The sequence below is a fragment of the Anastrepha obliqua genome, chromosome 3 (assembly GCF_027943255.1).
Source record: "Anastrepha obliqua isolate idAnaObli1 chromosome 3, idAnaObli1_1.0, whole genome shotgun sequence".
NCBI lineage: Eukaryota > Metazoa > Arthropoda > Insecta > Diptera > Tephritidae > Anastrepha > Anastrepha obliqua.
Window position 1 is genome coordinate 22868907 of NC_072894.1, and position 25323 is coordinate 22894229.

At 36.2% G+C, this 25323-nt stretch overlaps 6 protein-coding genes across 6 annotated transcripts; 2 read left to right on the forward strand and 4 right to left on the reverse strand.

Annotated features, from left to right (window-relative positions):
• Nucleotides 1-233: 233 nt before the first annotated feature.
• LOC129240885 (histone acetyltransferase KAT2B) lies at nt 234-6057 on the reverse strand. The gene is made up of 3 exons (XM_054876948.1): nt 4462-6057; nt 1327-1982; nt 234-1266 (listed from the first exon to the last, which is right to left on the reverse strand). Exons 1-3 carry the CDS (start codon nt 5676-5678, stop codon nt 737-739), a joined length of 2403 nt encoding a protein of 800 aa, XP_054732923.1. The 5' UTR covers nt 5679-6057; the 3' UTR covers nt 234-736.
• Nucleotides 6058-6134: 77 nt separating this feature from the next.
• On the forward strand, nt 6135-7016 carry LOC129241693 (uncharacterized). Its single transcript, XM_054878161.1, has one exon. It carries the CDS (start codon nt 6380-6382, stop codon nt 6998-7000), a length of 621 nt encoding a protein of 206 aa, XP_054734136.1. The 5' UTR covers nt 6135-6379; the 3' UTR covers nt 7001-7016.
• LOC129241692 (eukaryotic translation initiation factor 2 subunit 2) lies at nt 7010-8545 on the reverse strand. The gene is made up of 3 exons (XM_054878160.1): nt 8385-8545; nt 7825-8233; nt 7010-7763 (listed from the first exon to the last, which is right to left on the reverse strand). The coding sequence occupies exons 1-3, from the start codon at nt 8397-8399 to the stop codon at nt 7240-7242; spliced, it is 948 nt and encodes a 315-aa protein (XP_054734135.1). The 5' UTR covers nt 8400-8545; the 3' UTR covers nt 7010-7239.
• Nucleotides 8546-10361: 1816 nt separating this feature from the next.
• LOC129241465 (phosphoacetylglucosamine mutase) lies at nt 10362-14342 on the reverse strand. The gene is made up of 3 exons (XM_054877798.1): nt 13890-14342; nt 11027-12464; nt 10362-10967 (listed from the first exon to the last, which is right to left on the reverse strand). The coding sequence occupies exons 1-3, from the start codon at nt 13988-13990 to the stop codon at nt 10860-10862; spliced, it is 1647 nt and encodes a 548-aa protein (XP_054733773.1). The 5' UTR covers nt 13991-14342; the 3' UTR covers nt 10362-10859.
• Nucleotides 14343-17117: 2775 nt separating this feature from the next.
• On the reverse strand, nt 17118-21734 carry LOC129240682 (melanotransferrin). Its single transcript, XM_054876619.1, has 8 exons — nt 21621-21734; nt 20868-21301; nt 20670-20803; nt 20428-20588; nt 19849-20357; nt 19617-19781; nt 18895-19561; nt 17118-18830 (listed from the first exon to the last, which is right to left on the reverse strand). Exons 1-8 carry the CDS (start codon nt 21676-21678, stop codon nt 18436-18438), a joined length of 2523 nt encoding a protein of 840 aa, XP_054732594.1. The 5' UTR covers nt 21679-21734; the 3' UTR covers nt 17118-18435.
• Nucleotides 21735-23556: 1822 nt separating this feature from the next.
• LOC129240684 (phosphomannomutase) lies at nt 23557-24542 on the forward strand. Its single transcript, XM_054876620.1, has one exon. It carries the CDS (start codon nt 23689-23691, stop codon nt 24457-24459), a length of 771 nt encoding a protein of 256 aa, XP_054732595.1. The 5' UTR covers nt 23557-23688; the 3' UTR covers nt 24460-24542.
• Nucleotides 24543-25323: the final 781 nt, after the last annotated feature.

A 25323-nucleotide genomic window follows, 5' to 3' on the forward strand; every position in this document is an offset into this window, starting at 1 on the left:
TATAAAATTGATGAACGCTTCGAACTAATTTTGTTGGACGCCTTTTTGCTAATACATAATATGTGCATATGTATGTATGTATGTGAAGTATTATTGTATACACTAGTGAAACGAGAAAACAAAATGTCTATTACAGAAAATAACTACTGATTACATTAATCACAATTACTGTATGCATCAATGGAAATTGCAAATCAGAATATATTTTCCTTCGTTGAAGAAAAACATAAATGTTGAAAGTTTTATTATTATAACATCTATTTTATTCGAACATGGTTATGATGTATGTATGTATTTACATAAATATGTATGCATTAATAATTTATTTGTTTTACTCCAAACGAAGCATTAGAGTTTGCCTTCCGCAAATGTATAACATTTAGAATTTTTTTTATTTTTATGTTTGAAAAATTAAGGCTAAATATTTATTTGATGTGTTATCTAATTAGCGGTTTATTTACATATTTTTAGGTAATTTTACATACATCAACATATGAGCGCTTTTTTTAGGACCGAACTAATTTTTAAATATATCTTCTGGCAAAGCGGATATTACGCCCAAGTTAACAGCTAGCATGGTTTTAGTGCTACCATCGCTGCAGCCACTACCACTAGTTTCCATCTGCTGCATATTCATATTATCTGTAGTTGTTGCTGCCGGATTGCTTGCACTATGCTCATCGGCATCGTGCTCGTGCTCGCTAAGCATATCGACGGCGGCATTGAGGGCGCAACATCATTTGTCCCATAGCCCCAACTCCCGCATCTTGGTCTGAAAATAACGTTCTAATGAATTAGCGCAGCGATAATATTCAGTTTCTGGCGAATTATAAAAGCGGCAATTTGAAAAAATGCGCGCCATGTCGGCCATAAAGAGGCGTCGTGTCACATAGTAGCCTTGTTTAAGGCGTTCGCCCATCGTCTTTAAATCCATTGGATATTTTATGTGATCATAATAGTCGGGTACTTCAGCGGTGGTTACTGGGCGTAAGAATGGCCAAGCTGCTTGATGCTGACGCACCGATTGCAGAACGGCAGAGAACGACGCGGCCAATTTTTCAGGGTCGGTAGATTCTTCAAGTGGACGTGCTGTACGCTGTGCACGCATTTGCGGCTTCCAACCAATCTCTCGCAATCCTGGTATCGATTCAATGGGTATGGAGCGTAGCCCCTCTTTAAAACATGTCAAGCCAGGGCGCACTTTCTGTACCTCATTGTGGCGCTGTGCGATTAATTCTTTCAAAATTTCGCTTTGCTTGCGTATCACTTAACGAAAAAAAGGAAAAAATTAATTCTAAATGTTGAACTGAAACTAGCCGGAATTACCTGAAATAAATTGCGTATTCACGATGCTTGGATGCAATTCGCAATGCATTAGTGTAGCACCATCATACTCTTTAATAAAACCAGCATACACAGGACGCGCTAATTTTATATCCTTGGAGAATCCTTGTTTCTTAAAATAACCGATGGCATCACAGTCAGCGTAAGTTAGCAAATGTCGAATGCCATGTTTAATGCTGTAATCCTTTAGGTGATTCATCAAGTGTGTACCATAGCCTTTAACTTGTTCGGACATGGTGACGGCGCAAAACACTATCTCGGTGAAGCCCTGACTGGGAAAGGGGCGAAAGCAAATACCACCAATTGGTTGATTCTCTTTTATAAGTGCCAGTGTTTTATGTTTAGTGTCAAAAACCAACTGGCTTATGTATTCGCGCGGCATTTCAGGCAGTTGATATGCAAATACTGCTTGCAGGCCAATAAGCCAAAAAATTGTTTGCTTATCCACTTGCTTTGTTAGCGAATTGCCGACCACATGGAACTCGATGGCACGCTGCTGTTCTTCTGCTTTTACGTTCTCGTCGCGGGATACGTTTACCGGAAATAGGATTTCCGCTTTATTGATCGCTTTTGATTCGGAAATAGCTTTCATAGCACGCACAACTGTCTCGTCAGAAAGATCCTCAAAGTGAGAATCACTGAAATAAAGTCAGAAAAAATAATACATATTCTAGCATACAAATATTAAGAAATAAATAAAAAAAATCGTACGATTACTGGGTATTATATGGTTTCTTTCATTTCAAATTTATTTAGTAAACTATATTAAATACTCTCCCAAACTACAAGCCCATGTACCCATATAAATACGATATTCCTTAAAGGATAAGCCCAGGTTTTCACTTTTATTGTCAACGAGTCTCAGTTGGTAGTTTAAAATTACGTTTCCTCAAGTAAAGAGGAACATAAAAAAAAACAATTCAGCATATTTTCAAACTTTTAATCACAATTTTTATAACCCAATGAATTTTTGTATAAAAAAGTGCAATTTTTTTGCGGGAGCTTTGTCTTTCATACAAAACTCAATCGAGCATTCTTTATATGGGGAAATGTATTTATGTATTTATAAACGCTTATAAGAACGCTTTAGAGCTTTGGAAATGTTGAAACTAATTTGTTTTAGTGAAAATTAATAAAATAAATGAGTTTTAAGTTTTTTTTTTTGAGGTAAGCCAACTAATTCGATGTATCCATAGGTTACTTTATTATCTTCTTGATACTGTTGCCGTAGCCATAGCTAAAGATTATTGAGACCGATAAAGAAATAATTGCGATTCTGAAAAAAAATAAGCTTCAAAGTGAGAGGAAATTTAAAAAACAAAAAAAAAAAAAAACATATATGGCGTGAACTGCAACCAACTACAAACTTACTTTGGGCAGAAAGTCAAATTTGCGATGAGTACCGGAAATGAGCTTTTAAACGCTGCACCGTCCATCAAATAAACCAAACTAAAACAAAGCCAAGTTTGACTGAGCTTCATAAACTAAAATGGTTAGAGTTTGCACGTACTGCACGTACGCACATGTCCTGCACCCATAAGTGGCAAAATATAATTTGTCGGACGAAAAAAGAAAAAGTATTTAGACGGGCCGAACTGCTACAGCTGCTGTTGGCATGATTTAAGGAATCACCAAGTTGTACGATCGAAGCTTAATTTCGGTGGCAGCACAATAATGGTATGAAGAGCTTTTTCCAATGATGCGACATCTATTTGTTTTATTACAATAGGAATAGGCTCTAAAAATGATGTAGATTTGTTGGAAGATGCCCTGTCATGCCCCTGATTGCTTATTATGAACGCAGTTTTAAACGAATTACATTTCTTTGATTTATTATGCAGTAACACGATTGTAACTCCGTTGAGCGTCTTTGGGATACTTTCGCTGGGAAAATTTATATATTCCAATGGAAAGCAATAAAGCAGTGAGCTTCAGATGCTATTCGTCATGCTTAGCTAGAATTTTGTGCCGGTACCATACATAAATTAGTCGACTTCATGCCAAATAAAATTTTTTCCGTGTACAAAATAAGCGAAGTCACACGAAGTGTTGAATTTTTTTCATACTACTACTTGAAGCTTTATGACGATAACAAGCCAGAGCTTTACACATCGTATTTTCACGCCAATTGAGTGGGAAATTCAACTCGTTAATTTCGAAGTAACGCCATCTTTGGAGTTTTCAACAAGCATCAATTTCATTCTGCTTTCGGTATTACGCACATCAACTCACTTCACGGACGAGTGCAAACGTTCGAAGAAAAAAGCAATTCAACTACTATGCTGATATCACCTTGTATGAATGAGCTTTGTTCGCGCTCCAAGCTCAGTCCACCCTAATACATAAAGAAAACACAATCGCGGCATTCACTTAAGCACTCATTGTTAATTACACTTTATTTAAAGCTACAAATTGTTTATTTTTATTATTTGTATATTCTTAATTGGTATACAAAATTGGTTCAGTTGTGATCGTTGTGAAATAGCTACAGGGTGTTTTGTAGCGTTTGTAATTTGAACGATTGATTTTTTTACTTTAACAGTTTAAATACTAAGTGGGTCGAATTTCGTTTAAACAAAGTTATGAAAAATTAGAATTTTTTCTAACATAACACGTTGAACATAAATATTACACCGACCAAGCAGAGATTACTCAAGAGTTGAAACATTTAATAAAACTTCACATTAGCGTGATTATTGCTGAAACTCGCTTAATTACACTAAAAACTAAAAAAAAAGAATAAGAGAGGTAAAGCTATACGTGGAAGCCATTTGAATCAAATTTTGCTCCATGTTTAATGAAAAACTTTACTCTTTTCAATAAAAAAATTATTGTAATATTCATACTCGTACACTTTTTGTTTATAGCCGAATTAAATTAAATTCCAAGCGCTAAATGAGCCACCCTGTAGTAAACATTATGTAAGCCAAAAGTCTATCTAAAATTTGAAATTTTCTGCAATATACAAATTACCCACATACCTTCTAATTTTCTTGTTTTTGCGATTTTTCCCCTAAATAAATAAAAATTGTTCGATCATTGCAAACTACAGACCATACATCGAATATGACTTCAATATTAAAGTTTTATGTTACCAACAACCTGACTGGAACTTACCCATTGGCCCGATCAATGCTTTCCTTTTTCGCTCTTTTATGAGCAGGCTCTCCAGTTCCAGTTCGTTTACTACCTGCTGCAACTCCTGTAATTGCTTCTTGCTGACGTTTACGTTGTTGTATAATAAATGCCGTGGATGGTCGAAATCCCTGGTCCCAAATTGGCGAGTCATCTTTCAATAGTTCGGATTTGAGTGCATCCAAGAATTTTGGCATTTGTGTTATAATGGACCGTTTATCAGCTGGGAAACGATCTCGTTCCGAAGAGCACTTATTTCTTAGCTGCTCTGCCATATACTTAAAAATGGTACGAAGTAAAGTTCGTCCAAATACAAGCGACGTCTCGAAATGTCGCAAAGAATTACAGAAGGCGGGTACGTGACAAAACACTAACCATCGAGTATAATTAATTTTATACGTTGAGACATCTTCATGCGTGAGCCCAGTGCGACGCATAGACGGCGGTTCAAAGTTGTAATGATTTAAAAAATTTAGAAATGTTTTTGCCACCTCGGTCATCGTCTGCAACTCAGTCTGGCTTAAATGATTGTACTTGTAAAAGACGAATGAGGAAACTGCTTTAGCAATACATGGCGACTCGAATGGTGGATCACCCAATGGTCCACGAATGACAGCTTGCTGACGAGTTAGCACACATTGGCGCAGAAGGCGAAATAAGTACAGATACACTTTTTTCGTATCCTCATCTTCGACACGCTGCATTGACATGAACAAATTTTCCATATCTATAATGGCACCCAGAAGTTCGTTCATTTGTGATCCAGATATTCCATCAAGGTGAGCAATATGGTTTTGTAATGTATGTCTACAGCTGCGACATTCCTCGGTGAATTCGGGACAATATGATGAAGATTCTACATCACGGTGCCGATTTTCCTGAGGAGTCTTCCATCCAGTGCAACGGCAGCCTTCGCTCTGGCACGCGGAGTACATGGATAATTTCGCCAATTTCTGGGGAACAGGCAAGTTGAAAACCTTTTGTTTGCGAAGCTGGATACGTTGCAAACTGTTTTGCCGTGTACCTTCAGGGGGGCCGCCATTACTACCATTTGCATTATGATTCGGAGCGGCACTTGCATTTCCGGATCCGGAGGTTGGTTGATTGCTTGCTATGTTGGAATTGCCACCCCCACCATTGGCACTACCACCAGCGTCGTTTGCATCTTCTTTTAATGTAATTAAAGCTCCACCAGACATAGCAAACTGATAAAATTTACTGAACTTCTATTTGATCGTTCAATTTCAAAGACTTTGTCGATATGTAAAATAGAGAACAAGTTGCAATTTCACAATTCCAAGAGTATAAACAAAGAAAAGCGCCCGATTGCACAGATATGTCGACGTCAAAATGACTCGGCTGCCCCTCGACGAATCTTACTTTCAAAGAGAGTTTATTGTTGAGAATCTAACCACGGTGTTCCCCGCGACTTACTATTTATTTGACTTTTTAAGTAATTCAATTAAATTCTCGAAATTCTTTTAAATCTTCTCGTTTTCTCTTTTTCCAGTAAATGTTTATTACATTTGTCGACTTGGGATTACAGTTTCCATTTTTTTGACAAACACGAATGAAATAGACGATGCGAACTGAGACGGTATTGCCAGACGCAAAGTATATATATGCATAAATAGATTAAAACATATTGTGAAATCACACGAATAATTACTTATAAAAAAGGGAGGCTTCAGATATCTTTATTGCATGAATAAGTGAATTTATTGCATGAATAAATACTTGTTCTAAAAATTGTCTACAACAAAATTACAAGGGCATTAAATTATATTAGCTGACTTCCGTATTACATTTGAATTGTTCGTTGGGTAATCATCAGATTAAATCAAAGGAAACCCGCCTAAATTGAATATGAAATACTAAGTTATTATACTAATATATTCGAATGGCAGGAGCAAGTAGAAGTGCAAGCCTGGAAGAACAATTTTCTACCAAATGTAGTTTAAGAACATCGAAAAGTGAAAACAAACCTCTGGAGTGTATACCGCTGCTGTTGTCCGAAGTTCTGCGTTGTAAGGCAACATCTTCACCCGCTGTTTATGAGGCTTTTGATGGTGCGTTGATATTTCGTACAATGATATTGCATGCACGTGTTGTTGGTAAAATAATGCTTGGCTGTAAAAACGGGCAATATAAATTTGAAATCGACGATTGCACCTCAGTTCTGCCGCTAATTTTTCGAAAAAAACAAGAAGATATTAACGAAATTCAACGCTTGAAAAATGAAGTGTCTGCAAGAATAGCAGGCAAGCAAGGAAAATATATTTTAGATGCACTACAAAGAATACTGGATGCAACTGGCAAGCAGCTGGACCCATCTCGTATTTCCGTTGGCAATAAAATATTTATATTTGGCAGGCCAAACTTATTTCGAGATCAAATAAGTATTTTTGGATTTAGTTGGGATTTGGATGAAGGTTCTGATAGAAGTATGGAATTATCTTTTAAAGATGAGCTTATTGAGTGGTATATGAACAAATACCAACACAATCAACCAGCAAAATAAAAATCGTAATTGTGTATTGTTAATAATATTGTTTTAATGATTTATTTTAACGATCGGTTTTCTATTTTTTTTATTTAATGGTTTGTGTTTAAAATTTAAATAAAAAATATTAATACACGCCTATTAGAACGTGCTCCATTTTTTCTTTGTTCTTTGTCATATATTGAACTTTTACATCTAAATATTTCTCCGTTAGAAAAAGAACGATAAAAATCCTAGTCTCGTAAAAATAAAATATCTTATGATGTTTTCGCACGAATCGCAGCTCGTTTTCCAGTAACGGCTTGGAAACCAGATTTAATACTTGCTACGGAACATCTGGATCCACAAGATTCACACTGTAGGAAAAACAATCGGGTATCCTTTTGCAGAATAGTTTCGGGGGAGCGGCAGGTGTGGCAGGTCACGTACTCTTTGATATAACGACGCAGTACATTTTCAATTTGTTTAGGTTGAAAACGACCTTTAATAATAAGTTGCTGGTTTCCGTCCATTGAACCACTCGTACCTAATTCAGCTAACAAAAAGTCCAATAAATGTTTTGGTAGCCGATGCAATGTTTTCGCTATATCCATAAAATTAGCAAATGAAGTTTTCTTAGTGCCGACGCGCAATACTTGAGGAGGTCTCATAACAAATTTCGGCTTACGTCCTGCTGCCATATCAGGATTTTTATCGAGAATGATTTCGAAAACACGTTTCAATAACTCGTCATATGTGTAATCACGATCGGATCCGGCCCAAGATGAACTGTTATCGCCGACTGCAAAAGAAATGTTACTGCGTTTCTAGACATAAGCTTAGCAATATGTTGAAAAACTTACCATTCTCTTTGTCCTCGCTTTTGTCTTCTTCTCCTTTGTCTGCAAAGAGCTCATCCAAATCCTTCTTTTTACCCCTCTTTTTCTTTTTGGCCATTGAAAAGTCCATATCTAAATTGATGTCATCTTCTTCAGGTTCCTCCTGCACAGCAATGTTTCCCTCCTCTTCATCTTCCTTAGCTGATGGCAATGCACCTTCAAGCTCATCTAAATTGAAAGGCTTCTTCTTTTTTTTTTTCTTCTTGCCGAAACTTTCTAAATCCAAGTTGTCGTCTAAATCAGCAGCCCCGGTATCCATTGGAGCTTCCTCCTTAGGTTCCTCTTTTTTGCTGCCATCATCAAGACCAAGTGCAGCGTCAAGGTCGAAGGTCTTCTTCTTCTTCTTTTTCTTCAATAATGTTGGATCGAACCCCTGTTTTAATATACATTTTTGCAATCAAAAATAAATCCGGGAATACACATAACCTCAAAACAACAAAAATGTGTGATAGTGATACAAACTTACACGTTTCACTATTAAACCACTATCACCGTTTTTTGCTTCAAAATAACATATAACTTACGTCTTCAGCGTCCATAACTAGTTCTTAAATTAAATTAATATTTGCTTTTATCAAGGTTTACAACGAATTTTACTTGAAATTACTTTTTTAGCAAAATAGTAGTCGCTTATTGCATCAGACAATTTTGTCCCGTTTAGCTGACAAGGCAATTTATCTAGAAATGAAAATTATTACAATGCACAGAGAAATATCGATACTTTTACCACATTTATCGATGACATTTAGGAACATGGCGATGAAAAAGTAGATGGTTTTTTAAAACAGCAATGTAGAAAGTCTTTATACAAAATATTGGATTAGATTTATATTCAGAATAATGATACCAATTGACTTGGAACCACGGTTCATAAATACAGCTTGTAAATAATTCTAAGAAGTCTTAAGAAAATATTCACACTTTATTAAAACCACAAATTTCAGTTGTTTTCAAAGCGTACCGAACAAAGGTTTTGAAAAATTGTGTTATTTTTCCATATGCAAAATATCAATATAAACATATACCCACGATATACAGAATACAGAAGTGGCGCGCATCTCGCACCGCTATTCCGTTCTCAGTGAATTTGACAGAATCACTATATGTGTACGTCAAATTTGTGGCAAATTTCTTCTTCTTGAATTTTTATTTAAGTTTTTACATTTCTACACGCAACTTCGCCAGTGTGATAACACGCATATCTAATGGGTGCAATCTTGTATTCTATCAGTCTTGATACACTGTCACAAATCAATGAAGCAAACCGACTTCTATGCCATCGGGTGTCAGAATTCATGCTAAATTCATTAACCAGGTTGTTATGTATACGCATGATTCAATGATAAATTATTGAATCATGATGTGTACACATTTATGGAAATGTGGAGTTGCGAATACGCAAAGCCAAAATTTATTAATTGAGCTGGCGCACTGCAGACAACATCCACAACTATTTATGTAAACTCTGCCTTAGAGGAATTCGATTTTTTTTTTACATTCATCGGACTTGATCCAATATCGAAGGATTTTAGGCGACACTAATCTATAGATTAGCTGTGACACAAATAACGATATTTTGACAGTTTTTTGTACGCATTCCCGACCAGTGCTGCAAAGAGTTTTAGTGAAGTTGGAGAGATTTCGCTTTGGGAAACCTAAGCCTGCAAAACTATTTAATTTACAGTTTCGAGCAAAATAATTGCAATTGCCGAAGAAAATTTTATCCATCATTGAGTTTTATTTTATAGACGGCTTTTAAATTTTACCTTTTATTTACCAACACTAATAGTTAAAAGCAACAATGTTCGAATAACGGTAGGTGGGCTTAATATAACAACGTTTTAAATTTTGTTGCGCTAAGCGATTTATAAGGCCAGAATAATAATTCTAAGGAGAATGGAGGAATATTTTACGCAGTGATGAGATCAAAATTGTTCTTCATGGCGGAAAATGGTCACGGGTATTGTGAAAGTCCATCTAACGCGTAATAACACGATACATAAGGAAAACACTTGAACATGGCGGATTATTTATTATGGTACGGACATGTTTTTCCTTCAAGAAGTTGCTCTGATGCGGCTGATTGAAAAGGTTTTACATCAATATCTGTTTGTGAATACATTACAAATGTACATTATCCCTGCACCAGGCAATGATCCAAAATATATCAGTAAAGTGGGAGCGCAATGACTTCTGAATAATAGAATAAAGGTTATGGAGAGGCCAGCACAATCGATCTACCTTAATGTCGATTCTATGAAAAAGAAATGTTTTGCAGTCATGAAAAATAAGGTAAGCAACTAAATGTTACAATTATCTATATAATGAAATACTTTTGCTGTAATTGTCTATAATTTGAAACAAACCAAAATACTGTTTTTTGCTCCATCGTGTTACGTACTTTAAAATAATTATTGCTTAAAATAAAATATAAAATTTTTAAAATATTTTGAATACAGAAGCGGACTTAAATTTACAGAATAACTAAAAAACACAAACAATGTCGTTAACATTTTTATTTTACTTATGCATTTTATTACCTAAAATAAATACGATAACAAAACAATTTCAATGTAAAAGAGATGCGTGCAATCTTTTGGTTGCAGACGTAAGCACACTAAATATGCACATAAATTAAAAAAGGCATTATTTTGATTGAACACATCAATCTGTGTATATACACTTATGCACAAATAATTCAACATATCATATATCTGTAATGAATATAAGATTGTATTTTACTTTTAAAAAGTCTAAAGGCAGTTTTAATCGCACTATTGCATATAAAGATGAAGTAGTAAAATCGAGTTATGCTTTGCAGCAACAAACAAACTATTGAAAAAGAGACAAACGGTTTTGTAAATATTATTTTTACTAACTAATCATAAAGAAGGCAAGTAAGTAATATAAGTAAACTTTAGACAAGATATCGTTGTATATCATGATTATTTTAGAACTTTTTGCATAGACGGCAGGGTGTACGAAACATTACTTTGAATTTAGATATGAGCACTAATTATTTTTCCAGGATGTATAAGCTCAGGTCCCACGCCGCCTGCCAACTGTTGCACTAAACTTCCCACCTCATAGGCAAGACTCTCAGTTTCCTGAAAGAAAATAAAGACAGATCAAATAAATGTTTTGTTTTTGAGTATAAAGTTATTACATCCTTTGTAGCAGCTTCTGCATAAACGCGAACAACATCTTCTGTTCCTGATGGTCGTACAAATGCGCGGCCACGTTTGTAGTTGGCCACAACCTTGTCGATGGCCTCTTGCAGACCTACTGGTGTAACACAAACTCGCTCCGCATCGGTTGTTGTAATCAAATTACGATCCTGAACTTTGATCTTCAATTGTAGATTGGGCAAATCATCGTACGTCGCAAGCCAGTCTTTCACGTCCCAACCCTTGTGGTTTAGTATCGTTTCGACCAGAAGCATATCGGAAATAGCATCACCTACAGTTTCGTTGATGAGATCCATAATTTGCATTAACGATTTCGCATCGGCGCTCATTTCGGATGATGCCTTTATCAGACTTTTAGCATTTTCACTGAAAATAACAGTACCGTGGCCGTTCGCTTCAAAATATACACCAATGTCGTATTGTAGGGCTTTATGATGGAGGTGTTTTACGCCCGTGGGTACACAAGCCACTGGTACTTTTAAGGTATTGGAAATATAATCGGTCGAACCTCCATTGGCGTACGCCGTTTGCACCAAACCCATACTCAGATTAAGCCCGCAACGCTTCACCATATCCATTAGAAAATCGGCCACTAACGTGGCAATTCTATCGCCATCCAATAGTCTGAATTGACCTGCATCGTCGGTGAAGAAGTATACGACACGGTCGGCATCACCGTCTACGCTCACGCAGCGCGTAAATGGTTCCACAATTGGCATGCCTGTAGGCACCACTTGCTTCAATTTCACATAGTCAGCACCACAATTCTCATTGATCTTTCCATCACCCTTGTTAATTACGTCTACCTGCAGGGAATTATGCATACGCTTGAGGAACTGGAGCATCTTGCGTGCACCTACACCATTTGCACCATCGAATACTAGCTTATTACGATAATTGCCATTCTCCAGCTTTCCTCCACGTAAAGTCTCAAACGCAGTGATAAGCTTTCGGTAATAGCCCTCCTCGGTAGGTTGCCCATATAATCCTCTCGTATTAGCTGCCACTACAAAAAAGTGCAGCATGGGAGTAGTTACAATACCGAACTCACGCACATTTCCTTTCAGCGCAATAACTCCATCAGCTACAGCTTTTAGAAGACGTGGACTATGATAGCGATTATCCATTCCGACAAAAACATTCGACGATGAACCTACATCGATTTTATTATCGCTTATAATTTTCGCAACATGCGCTTCCAGTTCACTGTCCTCAACGTTGGCCAAATCAGTGGCGATAGATTCCCAGCTGGCCTCTAGCATTTCACCCTTTGGATCTATTAATTTGACTCCATTGTCCGGCTCCGGATTGTGTGAGGCAGTAACCATGACACCTATAACAGCACCGCCACGAATACGAGAACGTAGTGTAGCCAAGACACCCATACGATACATTATACTATCTAGGAATTCAGCTCTGAAAAAGAATAAATACAGTTAAATAATTAAAAACTACTATATAGTTTGTTCAGTGTAATGCTCAACAAACTTGTATTGGTTTATCAGTGGCATTGTTCCTATTATTTTACTTTTATTTACACGGAAAGATAATTGCCTGATAAAGCACACCCTTCAGCAAATTATATGAAAGTCAAATGTTTATATACAAAATGTAATTGTTGTACATGCTTATATCGTTCCTTGCATTATATGCACTTTCATATATAAAAAAGGAAACACTCTTAATTGAGCCCAGCCAAAAGACAACAGATTAAGAATATTAAGTGTATGTTGGCATGCAAAGCTTACATACGTTAACAAAGCGTTCATTACTAACACTGTCGCAAAAACTTTACCAATATAACATCTCTTCAAATGCGGTAGACGATCTAGTAATTTAATTTTTTGCCTTGAAGTCTTTTTTATGGAGTTGTGAAAAAGAAATATTATGAGAACAAATAAAAGAAAGGAATAGAAATTTGGCAATGTTGAACGTATGAACATGCATATACATATGCTCATATGCATGTACATACCTACATTTGTAGAAGTATGCAGGAAAGGTTTTATAAACCCAATGTACAAACATACATATATTTCTCCGTTGCAAAAGAAAGAGAAGTGGGCAGTAATGGGTGGCAGGTGATTCAACTCATGAAATACATAGGAATACGACCAGCTGTGATTCACCTGCACACAACGCCCCAGTTTGTGGCTGCTTGGCCTCAATGTTCTTTGGTTCAATAATTCAATGAAATTGGCTGTCAGACAAAAAATTCTACGGACATAGAAATTTATATCAGTACTACGGAGTGGAATTGTACTTTTTTCTATTACAAATTACGCTTTTTTTTGGCAGACCACTGCAGTTACTGTATATAAATAAGTGTGGGTATGTAAATGTATTTACTCTCATAAATACAATGTATATATGTACATACATGCGTGCTTTAACCTTTAAGCAATAGAGCCCTTCCCATACAAAAGAAAAAAAACTTTTTTTTTGCCTTTTTGTCAACTTTTTGCGAGAAATGAGGGCAAGTAAGCGATAGGATAGGGTTCGTTTTACAATCCAGAGGGTTTTTATGTAAGAAAGGTGTTGCGGAATATATAATTTATACCACATATTTACAATAAAACAAATTCTATAAATAAAAATCTTGACATGGGAACGTGCGGGAGAACAAACATGTACGTACATATATATAAGTATATATGTATATATATGCACATATTATGGTTAACGCGGATGCTATTATATTCATATCTAGGAGGAGGCCAACACCGACAATAAATTCACTAATTTATCTTGCACACGTTAAACCAAAAAAAAAGGGAATAGTTTGCTTGCATTGATCAGAAAAGCATAGCATTTGAAAAATATATTTATTTTTACACTTACTTGCCACGAAATCCAGCGGTGCCATATTGTACTGGTGTTGAAGACTTCTTTGGATACATTTCCCTTGCAAACGCGTACACAGTTCGTAGGTTAATGGACATTTTCTCAAATTATTTAGTTCACTGTGCTTCACTCAATTAAAAGTTGAAATTCAAGTTATTTGCCAACGCAACACAGTTAAAGGCGTTTAAATAAACAAGACGAAATCAGCTGCAGAGAGAAGCACAGTACGATGATTTGAAACCGGGAAGACTAGAGTTTGAATTTCCAACAATAATTTTATAAACAATTGCATAAGTCCGGTTGTTGGGTTGGTGGTGTAGAATGCGTGCTTTAAAATCTGCGTTTCCCACCTATTGTCTACGTCCTAAACCGAACTCGTAATTTTTGAATGGAAAGCAAAATATCCGGAGCAACCGCAATAGTATCTGATCCGACGGAGTTAATGAACGAAAATGCTTAAATGTCAAATAAAAGCAAAAGCAAAACAATGCAACCACACTGTAAAAAAATGGTAATTCTCTAAAGTCGATTACTTTTTCCATTAAGGGTCGGTTGTTCAATGCTATGCTTTCCAGTTAAACTAAAGTGATAATCTCATATGGGGAATTATCGAATCAGATTGCGATAATTAATCTACCTGTTTAAATAGCCATATTTAAAATTTATTAAATTCGTTATCAAGTTTGAGCAACGGATAGGGAAGAGTGTTAAGCTTGAGGACAAATATTCCCCTGAGATCTCTATGTACGGAAAGCTCTGATATCGATGTTTTCTCCGTATGCAGCCCAATATGTGAAGAATAATAATGCCTTCGAGTTCTCTGTAGGAGGTGATTTTCTGACAAGAAGATACTTGTCCAAACCGCAAATTACATTCACTACAAGTCGGGTTTAACTTGAAATAATAATAAAAGGCTATCGGCATGCAATGGGATACGGAGCGAGACGAGCTGAAGCTTGTTATCACATTATGTCCAAATTGACCCGGAGCTGTTACAAGGAAGACGTATCCCGACGAAACGCAATTTACTATACATTTGGCACGAGTTGGAATGAAGACTTCTGAGAGGAGGCCAGACGATCATCTGAAGACTTAAATTACAGGCAACAATATTGACGTTTCGTTACCGGTAAACGGCATTGGGCTACCATAACGCATTCGAAGGCATGGAAAGCTTCAGATCACAGAAAATATAATAAGTATCTTTTTTGCCTATCGGCGGATCCCATAGTCGAATAGGTTGGTGCGTGACTACCGTTCGGAAGTGGACGGGTTTGAAACCCCGAGCATATGACACCAGATAAGAGACACAGTTGAAAAAGGCTACTCATAAAAAGCATCTGCTGTGCGGATGCGGCATAAATCTGTAGGTCCATGCATTTGTGGGAAAATATTAAGAAGCGCACCACAAATAGGCTACCGGCTCGCTAAATCCTGCAGATTTTGGAACGAGATTTCACCGCAACGCACGTGAATCGTTCTTCTCCTATTTTCAGATTACTGCCCAGGGATCATCTCCCATTAAAAATATGTACGCCAGAGAAGTCAATATGCCCAAAATATACAAATTTGTAAAGAGCACCGACCTATAGTACTCCGTCGTACATTCCCATGGCAGCCGATTCTACGTTACCGGAATGACTCGGGTTTTTCCCGACCAAGGGCTATCGCCCCAGTAAACTAGTCCTTTCTAGTGCACCGTACCCCGTACCCCACTCCGTCGTATCTCACTCAACACATGTCACCAGTCAGCAGGAAGCCTCTGCTGCTAGCACTGCATTTTCTGCAATCTACTTCATCAATTGGCGCTACAGCTCAGTTTACTAATAAAAAAATTTTAAATAAAATAAATAAAAATAAGTATCCCATCAGAGGAAGGATGTATTTTGATAGCTTTCCGCACGCCGATCAAAGATTATGATCCGTACAAAATACGAAAAAAAAACATTTAATATGTGCAATAATAGAAATCTGATCGAACAAACTGTTTTTTTTTTACTGCCACTTTTATCAACTAACATCATTCTCAGCTTAGCCATGTAATTCAGGAGCCATAACTCCCTGGTTATCAAACCACAATCCTCCATAACATAATAACCATTAGCCTACGGCCAACGCCCAAGCGATTGAACCACGAAACCAATACATTAATTCGGTTGCCGCAGCTACGAGTGATTTTCAAATACAGCCGAACATTTGGTGGCGTTGATCTATGAGTAATTATTGTAAAGGGTGTTCAGATTGGGGGTACTTTTTCCGATAGGGGTTTTTTGGGTTTGGGTTTTTGAAACTAAATTCATAATTTTTTCAGTATTCATTGACATTTCATCATGGAAAGAGCAATAAGCAAAATTGTTGTTTTTGGACTGAAGAGCAACCCGAAGCCATTTAAGACATTGAAAACAACCGTTTGCTGCGAATGGCGAACGCTATTACGTCATGCTAAACGACCTTTCGATTCCAAAAATTGAGCCCCGTGATCTCCACATCATAAACACATTTGGATCCAACAAGACGGCGCTGCTTGCCATACAGCCCGTGAAACAATGGATTTACTGCGTCGTCGTTTCGGTGAAAAATTTATCTCTCGTCACAGACCAGTGGATTGACCTCCAAGATCGTGTGATATCACGCTTTGTGGATAAATCAGCTTCGATTGAGGCATTGGAAGCCAACATTACTAAATGTATTCACGAGATACAGACGAAAGCCCTCTAGCGAATCATTCAAAATTCGTGTTTACGGACGGCAGAATTACGGCCAACTTTTGGAAGGGGTTATCTTTAAAAAATAAAAGTCATGAATGGTCCTACACAAAATAATAAAGATTACACAATCAATTTGACTTTTCGATGTTTTATTTCAATTTAAAATCAGATACCTCTAAATTGATTACCCTTTATTAGTATAGGTGGTAATAAATGACACTGGCCACTTCTTACAAATGCGTTGGATGGGTAATTCGTAGAAATTGTATTGTGCGCAAAATATCAACATAAAAACCCTACGGCGTCAACGGGAGGAGAATTGTCTATTAGAATGGACCAAGTTTTCCTTTTCATCACGAAATTGCTGTTGCTTCGAGTGTGGGGGCACAACTATGTCTTGAATGTCGTTTGTATTCTGAGTAGTTTGTAGCCTCTCAGAGTAATAAGCCACGATACCAAGCCAAAATTTTCAGACCAAAATAATAAGGTTTTATGGTTTTGCTATAAACATTTTATTAAGAGAAATTTTCCAACAAAATTAAATATTATTATGTAGACAATTCGCTTATATTTTTACATACTATGGGTAAAAAAGTACCCAGTCAAATAAATTGGTATTTTCTCGTATATTGTTAATAATAATGGATGGAATGATAAAAAAAAGTGGAAAAATATATCTGATAACGTTTTAATAATTACTTAGTCGCCCTATTTTCTATCGCTATATTTTTCTCACTCAAAAAATTCAATTTTTTGACATCTGATAACTCCCAGTGATTAAGAGAATCGCAATGTGGACCCTGCTGTGCGAATATTGTTGCATTCTTAAGCTAAAAAAAATATTCAAAAAACATGTTCATAATTCTTACTAAAATTTAAAAAAAAATATAAATTTTCATAGTAGGGCTATAATTGCTTCTGATTTAAAATTTATTTTAAGAGATTCTTTTCTGTTACAATAGTAAACGTTGGACGGAATGTTATACCTATATAAGGCACTCACTACTTATGCTTACAGACTATTGAAATTATATTCAGCAAAAATATTTGTTGCTTATTCGTCATATGTATGTGTGTACATATATAAAAGCATAGATTTTTGTTCAATAACTTGTGCTTACAATTTGTACGCGCATATACGCTATTTATTATGCTTATATGTACTCAGAGCTGGGTCGTAAAATGATTTCTTTGAGAATGTAATGCTTCTAATCAACAACGAAGGAATTTATTACTTTTTCAATGCCCTAGAAGTATTTTTTTCAATCCCATTAGCTACACCGACCTCGATTTTTCTTTCCCTACAACAACTTTTACTAATATTCTTAATTCGATGGCCTAGTTTAATCATAATTGTTACATAATCTGTAAAAAGTTTTTGTTTCATAAACTTGATAATGAAATAAATAAATAAAATATATCAATACTCGATTTCAAGTTTTGAAAACAATAAAAATTTCCCATTGCACATTCGTAAATTAACTTTTGGTTTCTCAATTACTTTTATAATTCCTTTGTGGAATTGAAAAAAAAAACTACTAAAGTACTCTTGCAATTCTAGATGTTGGAAAAAACTTACATTGCTAGCACATTATTAATTCCAATTGCAAAATATAATTCCTTGTAATGGAATTGCAAAATAGTTACTTCTGAATTTACTTCTAAGGAATGGAAAAAGCAACAATCACTTTCCTGTGGACTGAAGGAGTTGATTACTAATTACAATTACTGAGGAATGCTTATACTTAACTATTTGCTTGTAAGAGCGCTAGTTTTGGGATATTTTGATTTTTGTATATATATTTGATATGTAGACTGGAGGCAACTCGAATTCGTCAAACCCTTAGTAGTACAGCACTAATTGCGATAAAGAGTGGCAATGAAGCAACTAATTGGCCTGCCCCAGCATAACAGTCGGTGATGCGGCGAGCACGCATAAAGTTGCTGCCCAAGTATATATCATACCGTCGTTGCTCGGGTGGTATGACACGCAACTGTCGCGTTGCATCTTGGAAGATGAGGTCGTAAAAACCCATCGGTGAAGAAAACATGCTGAATGTGAACGAATCGACATCCTTTCGACCATACAGTTGTAGGGCGTAGGTTAGTAAATTAATGTATGCATTGACTTGGGTTTCATTGTAGTTGACGCCACCACGCGTTACAATTGCATTGGCTTTTACCTTACCCAAATTACACTTCCTGTAGTCTTGCAGTTCTGCTCGAGTACCTAAATTAGTAAATAGAAACGAACGGTATGTTTTTGTCTTGTTATGATTATTTAGGTCGCCTACCATCAGTGCACAGCAGTTCAAAATCGTCATTAAGCGCATTTCTTGCCCACCACTCTTTGCGTTTGCCACCCGTACTCTCCATAACGGTTGTGTGCTTCATGAAAGCCACATGACCACCTCCCTCCACGAGGCAACGGAATGCACCTGTGTGACCATAGTAGTCTTCGGACGCATCACGTCTGCAATACCGATAACTTGTGCCATGACAAAGGTCACACATGCTATCATAAGGTACGCCAGTGTTATATTCATTACTTATAGCTCCTGGTACACAAGATTTGGTGAAGTATTCGGCTGCAGCACGCACCGAATCACAACCATATGGGCGTATCCATCCATTTGAAATAAGGAATGCCATTGGGTAGGTCCAACCAGCCGCAGTATTAATACCAGTGTGACAAGTATATTTGCCTTTGAGATAAGTCAGTTCGGTATCGGGATCTTCTTCCTTAGCAACGGCTACAACATAATACTCCGGCTCGTCCAAATTATAAACCTCAGACATAAAAGGCACCAATTCATAATTTAAACCTCCGGTATATACATCACCAGCGTCGAATACTGTGATGTCGGCTTTGCCAGATTGGATCCATTGCATGCAATTTATATGCGAGTGCTCCTTCTTGCATATTAGTTCAGGTTTTAAGAGCTGAGCTTTTAATGCCGTCTAAGAAATAAGGAATATTCTAATAAACTCCATAAATAGATATTGAAAAGCAAACCTTCATTTTGATGCATTTCTCTAGTTCAGGATCAGAGGTTACACATAGCGTCATACTTGGTACTGGACACTCACGTATGCCATAGATATACTGCATGGTATTTTGCAAATATTTACTGAAGGATTGATCATCTTCTGCGATGGGAGATAACGAACGAGCCGAATCCTACACAAAAAATATCCACAAAATTTACTGAAATTGTACTTTTATTTTATTAAATATTATAACTTACTTGGAACATTAGATTTGCCTTGCCATACCGTCGTGACTCAAATATCCTGAACTTTTCATACAAAATGGATTCGTTGGTACCTTCTCCGTAGTTCCGTTCTGTTGTGAAACTCGAATCTAAGCGATCATTACGAAAACCGCTGTTCCCACCATCATAACTATTTCGATTATATGTATTGGATGTGTCATATGGGTTATTGATATTTACACCATAAGGGTTGCCGTACTGATCTTTGTTATTATTGTTATTGTAATTGAAGTTATTGTTGCCATATTCCGTATTACCGCGCAAGTTCTGCTGTTCGGCTTCATCGCGCAAAGCATCTGAGTAAAGTTCAATTATGCGACGCAAAAATTGTTGAAATTTCTTTCGCTCAAGTGAGTTTCTAGCAGATGAAGTAACTATAGCATCGGAAGGAATTATACCCCAGTTGCAATGCCGATATTCGGTTACAGGCATGCGACGGCCGTCTCGACAAAGTAGTTCAAATCGATCGGGTGATAAGCTTTCTAATTTTATTATGAAAATTATGAAGAATAAGAAGTTATGTTTTAAATTTTTATATTTAATAGAACTTACTGAATTCATCAGTTTGTAACATTTCTGTAACAGTTAAGTCGCGTAAAAAAGCTACCTCTCCTGCTTCCAGAAGACAACGGAAAGCGCCGTCATAGCCATAGTATGGATCTCTCGCTGAACACCTGCCGCCAGGTATTTTACCAGTGCATAGTCTACAGAGTCTATTAACAAAAAATTTTCCAATAATTTTTTTTTTTTTAATTTCTCAATCGCTATACTAATTACTGGCGAATAAAACATACTTATCTGAATTATCGCCAATTGGATTGTATTTGTTGATCAATGAATAAACGGCACAAGAATTATTAAAGTAGTTTGCTGCCGTCTTTACTTGATTATTGCAGTCCACTATTTCCATCCCTCCGTCACGTTGCAACTAAACGTACAACAAACCACACTCTTATCTTTCAAGTAACAGGCATATTAGTGTATAAGTTTACCGTATATATAGGCACAATCCATCCGGCCATGCTACCCACCCACGGGAAGCAGGCACGTTTATTTCGCAGATCGCGCAAACTGTAGACATCTTGTAGTGTGTCTTTTTTAATTACAGCCACAGCATGATAATTCGTCAGATTTCCAACAAACTTCTCTTGCATTATGGGCACTAGGGATTTGTATCTACCTGCAGAGAATACGTCGCCAGCATCAAGCGTTGTTACATGAGCTTTGTCGCGATCAATGTGGTGAATACATTCATCGGCGCTGTACCCCAAAAAACACGTCAAATTTAGAAATGCATCATCGAAAATGGCTCGATCTCGTTCGATAGCAACAGTCAGGTTCTGACATTTATATTGTTCTTCTAAGCTTTTCGTGCACCAAATTAGATTCTTCACTTGTTTTTCATTTTCATAGTGGTGCTGAGAATCTGCGAATGGGAATAAGAGATTCGTTTAGATACAAGTTCTATTATAGCCAATCTTGCGCCTAATTAAAGATTGGCAGTCAACCACCTGTGGAGCAAATATCGAAATTCTATCCAACTCTTGTAAAGCGGAATCCTAGCAATCTAACACTTTGTTTGCATTTTTCTTCATTATATATTTAATGAATATGTAGGAGCTCAAATAAAGATACGCCCCATTAGTTAGTTACACCTTTGAATGCGTCATTATTGAAATGCTGCTTCTTCCTATTAGTTTTGGGGCATCTTAACTTTCACGTTAATATGTATTTTATTTCCTTACCTATGCACTTCTCTTGCAGCAGGCATAGAAAAATAGTTAGCAAACATATTTTAAACATGTTCACTATGTTTCCTAAAAAAATAAACCACCTAAATATATTGTTTACTGCAACTAATGAAACATAGATAACTAATGAAATGACACACCCAACAAAATGTTTAGAATGGCGGCAGTGAACGCATCAATGAACTGGTGACAGCGAACGTCAGTGAAAAGGTAAGAAAAATTCGAGGCGAATTTACACAAGCTGACTTCGATAGAGCAAAAACAAATCGCAAGAAATACATAAATCAGTTGTTCCACCGAAGTCGGCTTGTGATTTATAAAGTATTAAGTAATCATAAATTTCAATGAATAGTTTTGGGTGTTTGGTCGAGCTCCTCCTCCTATTTGTTGTGTTCGTCTTGATGTTGTTCCATAAATGGAGGGACCTAAAAATTCAAGCCGACTCCGAACGGCAGATATTTTTTTATGAGGAGCTTTTTCAAGGCAGAAATACACTCGGAGGTTTGCCATTGACTGCCGAGGGGCGACCGCTATTAGAAAAATGTTTTTCTTAATTTTAGTGTTTCACGGAGATTCGAACCGACGTTCTCTCTGTGAATTGCGAATGGTAGTCACGCACCAACCCATTCGGCTACGGCGGCCGTATGCCGTACACATGCATTAATCACCTATAAACCCACCAAATTAATCTAACCGTTCACATATGGCAGATTACCAGCAAAATTGACAATCAGCTGTCAATACTGCTTTGAGAGGGTTTTCTTCATAGAAATTATTTTGGTGGAATATTTCGGTGTTTTTGGTTTTTTTAATTATTAATAACGATATGAAGGAAATACAAGGAGAAGAAATAGCTAATTTAATTGCGTAATTGGCTGTTGATAATAAACAGTTGAAGGAAATTCGTAAATGACGTTAAGAGAGGTTTCAAAAAATTATAGCAGCAATACACATTCAATATTAAATTTTATAAGAGGACACACGTTTATGGACACATGCTATTTTAATTTAGTTAATAATATTTAACCAAAATTTTATTAGAATTATGTTAACAGACCTGTTTTCTTTGCCGGCATTCATTTCATTTAATTTTTTAATTTTGCTGTTTCTCCTTACATTCTTAACAATAATTATCGATAATACAGAAAACGCAGGGTTGTATGTCAAAAAGTATCGTTATTATCTAGGATTATTTTATAATCTCAGATTTTGGGAGAGAAATTTTGTATGGGAAAGCGCGCTTTTTAATTACGGATTGGGTGTTAAGCACGAAAAGTAGACCATCTGATTAAATGAGAACATATTATAACTCATATGGAACATCTCTCTTCTGTTAGACACTCGTAAGCTCAAACATTATTTAATTCTCTTCTAATTGATCCCTATTCCTACTACAACTATTTTTACCTTACGTTCCTTTTTTAATACTTTCTCCAACTTCTACTTCTTTACCACAAACTGTAATTTTAATTTTAATTTTGATGTTACTGTTAATCCTTTTATGTAAACTATTCTTAAGGTCAATCATTGTAAAAATAACCTACGGTTGTATGTTTGACTTTAATAATAATAAATAAATAAATAAATAAATAAACAATAGTAAAAAATTTCAATTTATGTTTGAAATGTTTTTACTTCACCGGATCTGTGAAAATGCATATAATGAAAATTGAAATAACAAATGTCAAAACACAAAGCCAAAGCAGTAAGCACAGTATGCAGAAGGTGACACCTTCCGAAAACCCATACTTTATTTTGACAACTGATGACGTCAGAGCTGCGAATAAACAAACATTTAGCGTTCAAGACGTCCTATCGGAATCATCGCGAATGAGTTTTTATTTGAGTTTTCAGTGTATCTTTAGTTTGGCTAATGGCAACACTGCTCAAAAGTCAGCTGGTTATCAGCTATTAGCTTCTTCAATTGGATACGTGTAATTGTTGAAAACATTGTAGTCATAGATTGATAACACATTGCCATAAATATTAATAATTCTTATTATTTGCACAAGTTTATTATATTTCGGAAACAAAAAGTATTAAAAACATTCCATTGAATAAAATGTCGACAACTTTACAAAGAGACGAGATTTTACTGCTTTTTGATGTTGATGGTACATTGACATATCCACGCTCCAATATCCAACCGGAGTTTGAAGAATTTATTTATTCCAAAGTGAAACCACGGGCACATATTGCAACTGTGGGTGGATCTGACTTGGAAAAAATGCTTGAACAATTAAATGGCAATAAAATACTTGACCATTTTGATTTTCTATTTCCTGAAAATGGCTTAGTGCAGATTGATCACGGAAAGGAGGCTGGAAAACAAAATATAGTAAAACATTTGGGAGAACAAACATTAAAGCGCTTTATCAATTTCGTACTTCGTTATTTGTCCGAATTGGATTTACCCATTAAGCGTGGAACATTTATAGAATTCCGCAATGGCATGCTGAATGTTTGTCCAATGGGCAGACAGTGTACGCGAACTGAGCGAAATATGTTTGTTGAGTACGAGAAAACACATAATGTCCGTGAAGATATGATAAAAGTACTTCAAAAAGAGTTTGCAGATGTTGATCTGCAGTATAGTATTGGTGGACAAATCAGTTTTGATGTTTTCCCAAAAGGATGGGATAAAACGTATTCCTTACGTTACATCGAGGCGAATTACAATTTTAAAGAAATTCATTTCTTTGGCGATAAGACTGAACCTGGCGGCAATGATTACGAAATTTTTATTGATCCTCGCGTAATAGCACATAAAGTAGCTACTCCTGAAGATACCAAACGTATACTTACTGAATTGCTACAAATAACAGATTCTTGAAGAAATATTGTGTATTTCGTTTTTCGTATTTTTTAACATTTTAAGTTTTTAAAGAAAAAAATATAGTTACGCATTCGCATGAAGCTCGACTATAATTACTTTTGGCTATATTATCCATTATAGCCAAGCAGTATTTGGGCGGTGGACTGGGAGGAAGGGTTCGTGCCATCTCCTACCACCCCATCGGAAAAGGCGTGGACCCTCTTTTCTACTTACCAAATTCCTAAATTAAAAAGGGACAGTTTAAAACAATAAAAAGTCCTAAACGTAATTAAGCAAATTAATAAATATAGTTAGTACCTTAAAAAGCGACAAGTAGAAAATTGAGAACCAAAAGTTTAGATATTTAAATACTGTAATTTAAAGCGTTCAAATGGTTTGAAAAAGTTCTTTCTAATAGCGGCTGCCCTTCGACGGGAAAGTCTAGCCACCAAACTATTCCTGCCATGAAATATTTCCTCATAAAAAATTTGCCTTTCGGAGTCGGCTTAAAACTGTTGGCTGCTCCATTTATGGAACAACATCAAGACGCACACCAAAAATAGGAGGAGGAGCCTGGCCAAACATTCAAAAAGGGCATAAGCGCCAATTATTTATTTTATTATGTATTGTATTTATTAAAAGGAGGAGGAGTTCGTTATTCATTATTAATTTGTTCAGCATTTTGAATGGATTTCATAACAATCGACTTATGATCCATATTTTGACAAGGCTGACAAGTAATATTCTAGTGGAAACAAGATAACTGTTTTGGCACAAAATTTGCAGGTTCTAACTGAGTGTGCAAAGGCAATTTTTTTAAAACCACATTCCGGGGGTCTTTTCGTGGATCAACCTATGAAAAATAAACGGTTACGGTATTTT

What these genes read in the sequence shown, in the direction of transcription:
- LOC129241693 (XM_054878161.1), top strand. Translation starts at nt 6,380, where the DNA reads ATGGCAGGAGCAAGTAGAAGTGCAAGCCTGGAAGAACAATTTTCTACC.
- LOC129240684 (XM_054876620.1), top strand. Translation starts at nt 23,689, where the DNA reads ATGTCGACAACTTTACAAAGAGACGAGATTTTACTGCTTTTTGATGTT.
- LOC129241692 (XM_054878160.1), bottom strand. An exon ending in AAGCGAGGACAAAGAGAATG is followed by an intron (nt 7,764 to 7,824) that starts GTAAGTTTTTCA and finishes TTTCTTTTGCAG; the next exon opens with TCGGCGATAACAGTTCATCT.
- LOC129240885 (XM_054876948.1), bottom strand. Translation starts at nt 5,678, where the DNA reads ATGTCTGGTGGAGCTTTAATTACATTAAAAGAAGATGCAAACGACGCT. An exon ending in AGCATTGATCGGGCCAATGG is followed by an intron (nt 1,983 to 4,461) that starts GTAAGTTCCAGT and finishes ACTTTATTTCAG; the next exon opens with TGATTCTCACTTTGAGGATC. An exon ending in GAATACGCAATTTATTTCAG is followed by an intron (nt 1,267 to 1,326) that starts GTAATTCCGGCT and finishes TTTTTCGTTAAG; the next exon opens with TGATACGCAAGCAAAGCGAA.
- LOC129240682 (XM_054876619.1), bottom strand. Translation starts at nt 21,678, where the DNA reads ATGTTTAAAATATGTTTGCTAACTATTTTTCTATGCCTGCTGCAAGAG. An exon ending in GCTGCAAGAGAAGTGCATAG is followed by an intron (nt 21,302 to 21,620) that starts GTAAGGAAATAA and finishes TCCCATTCGCAG; the next exon opens with ATTCTCAGCACCACTATGAA. An exon ending in AGGCAAATCTAATGTTCCAA is followed by an intron (nt 19,782 to 19,848) that starts GTAAGTTATAAT and finishes TTTTTTGTGTAG; the next exon opens with GATTCGGCTCGTTCGTTATC.
- LOC129241465 (XM_054877798.1), bottom strand. Translation starts at nt 13,990, where the DNA reads ATGTCCATTAACCTACGAACTGTGTACGCGTTTGCAAGGGAAATGTAT. An exon ending in ACCGCTGGATTTCGTGGCAA is followed by an intron (nt 12,465 to 13,889) that starts GTAAGTGTAAAA and finishes ATTCTTTTTCAG; the next exon opens with AGCTGAATTCCTAGATAGTA. An exon ending in CAGAAGCTGCTACAAAGGAT is followed by an intron (nt 10,968 to 11,026) that starts GTAATAACTTTA and finishes ATTTTCTTTCAG; the next exon opens with GAAACTGAGAGTCTTGCCTA.